Source organism: Ailuropoda melanoleuca, unplaced genomic scaffold (genome assembly GCF_002007445.2).
Source record: "Ailuropoda melanoleuca isolate Jingjing unplaced genomic scaffold, ASM200744v2 unplaced-scaffold10382, whole genome shotgun sequence".
Taxonomy (NCBI): domain Eukaryota; kingdom Metazoa; phylum Chordata; class Mammalia; order Carnivora; family Ursidae; genus Ailuropoda; species Ailuropoda melanoleuca.
Genome location: NW_023178707.1, coordinates 3109 through 5280, shown reverse-complemented (window position 1 = coordinate 5280; position 2172 = coordinate 3109). Strand labels below are relative to the sequence as shown.

The following is a 2172-nucleotide window of genomic DNA, read 5'->3' as shown; positions in this document are numbered from 1 at the left end:
GTGCCCTCAGTGATGACTTCAAGAGCTGGGGCGGCCCGGAAAGCATCTTCATTGGCTGCGGAGGCTTCGGCAACCTCTTCACTGGCGGGGGCAGCCTGGGCACCGGCCATCCCGCCAATGTCCACAGAGGCCCCTTCTGCCGCTTGGAACTGCTCACCCCTAGCTGGGCGGGCCTCCCATGCCTCAGTCTCCCGAATGAGCCGCAGCATCCCCACGAAGCCAGGTGGTCTCCTCTCCAGCCGCATCCTCCTCAGCTTGTTCTGGAGCATCTCGTTCGGGCGGGCCCGCATCAGCACCTGCCTGGCGCGAACCTGGTCTGCGATGACAGGATGGAAGGCCCCCTTCTCCACGGCCGACTGCAGCAGGCCTTCCAGGCGCATCACATAGGCAAAGAGAGTCTCCCGGGGCCGCTGAGCACAAGTCAGGAACTTCAGCCGTGCAGTCACGCGGGTGTCCTTGTCCCCAAACGCCTGTACCAGCGCGGCCAGGCAATCCTGCGCAGGCATGTCGGGGTTTTCCGCCAGGAGGCCGCACAGGAGATCCAGCGCGGGGCCGCCCAAGCTTTCCACCAGCTGCCGCCTCCTCTCCCTTTCTGACACGTGGCGCCACGTGTACAGCATGTCGTTGGCATGGTCCAGCCAGCTCTCAAAGGACTCTTCCTCTTGGTCTGGCTCTTCCAGCCCGGAAAAGGTTCTCAGTTCCCCATAGGCCATGTTCTCAGGCACAGGCTGCTGGGCCTGATTCCGTTGCTGGGTCCAGGATCCTCCCTCATCTATGACTCCTGACACACCCACAGCTCCTTCCTCGCTCGCAGCGCCTGCCTCACCTGCCGCTCCTGCCATACTCACGGATCCTGCCACACCTGCGATTCCTGTGTCACCTGAGGCTCCCTCCTCATCTGACAGTGCCCCTTCGTCTTCTGCTCCTGCCACACCCGCGGCTCCTGCCACACCTACAGCTCCTTCCTCACCTGCGGCTCCTGCCACGCCTGCAGCGCCCTCCTCATCTGACACTCCTCCTTCCTCTTCTGCTCCTGCCACACCTGCGGCTCCTGCGTCCCCTGCAGCTTCTTCCTCACCTTCGCGTCCTTCCTCACCTGCAGCTCCTGCCACACCTTCAGCTCTCTCTTCGCCCCCAGCTCCTTCCTCACCTTCAGCTCCTGCCTCACCTGCGGCCCCTGCCTGCCTCTGGGGTTCTGCAGGGAAATCTGGTCTATCCTGTGACTCTGAATCAGGGGCCTGGGGCAGAAAGACCACAGGCCAGGGTCCTCCCTTGCCCGGTATTTGTTGGGGGATTAAACTTCGGTTTAAATACTGAGCAAACTCGACCAAGGCGACCCTGGATCCGAGCTCCTTTCTGAACACTTTGCCCAGCACTCGGTACCCGCCCAGGGGCCATAGGGCAGCGTGCACGGCCTTCTGGAATTCCTCTTCCCCGCAGTCGTCAGGGATGCCCAGGATGAGCAGGGAACGATGTGCATTCACGCCCATCCACCTGCACCAGTCACAGAGCATTGCCAGTGCCATCGCAGATACCTGGAGGGGAAGGTAGAGCAGTGTGACAGAGGCATGCAGTGGTTGCCTGTGGGTGCAAAGAGGAGAGAGGGACATTGGTGCCAGACAGCCCACCCCACCGCCCTCCACAGCAACCTGGATCTCCTCCCTGGCCAGTTCACACCCTCCATGCAGGCTAAGAACCCTCACCACGCACCCCTCACCTCTGCTGGGAGGAGACCCCCTTTAGCCTTGCCCAAAGCCCCTGATGTGGCCGACGCTCCTGATGGGGCCACTGAAGCTGGAGCCCCACTCACCATCATTTGTAACCCAGCATCCAGGAGCCCTCTGCGCTCTCTTCCTAGTGCCTGACCCATAGAACCCCTCCTCTGCCAGACAACCTTGAAACCGGGTCCTGCGCCTGCCACACCCTGAGTTAGAACCCCGCCCTCTCCCACCAGCACCTGCCCCTCTGCAACTGGAGCCACCCTCCACAGCCAGGAGCCCTTCCCACCCATCCCCTTCAGCACCTGCTGGGATTCCTCTTCTGCCCCCGTTGCCTGCCATGGCAGCGATCCAGCCCTTACCCAGAGCGCCCAGTAATTCTAAGGTCCCTTCGGAGCAAAAGCCCTGGTCTCCTGTTCACTTTCTCTGACTCCGCAAGTGCTGCCTGGCAGGG

At 62.2% G+C, this 2172-nt stretch overlaps 1 protein-coding gene across 1 annotated transcript; it reads right to left on the bottom strand.

Annotated features, from left to right (window-relative positions):
- Positions 1 to 5: 5 nt before the first annotated feature.
- LOC117797637 (paraneoplastic antigen Ma6E-like) lies at positions 6 to 1526 on the bottom strand (the record flags this gene model as incomplete). Its single annotated transcript, XM_034650052.1, has 1 exon — positions 6 to 1526. A coding segment is annotated over exon 1 (1521 nt), but the record flags the coding sequence as incomplete, so codon positions are not given.
- Positions 1527 to 2172: the final 646 nt, after the last annotated feature.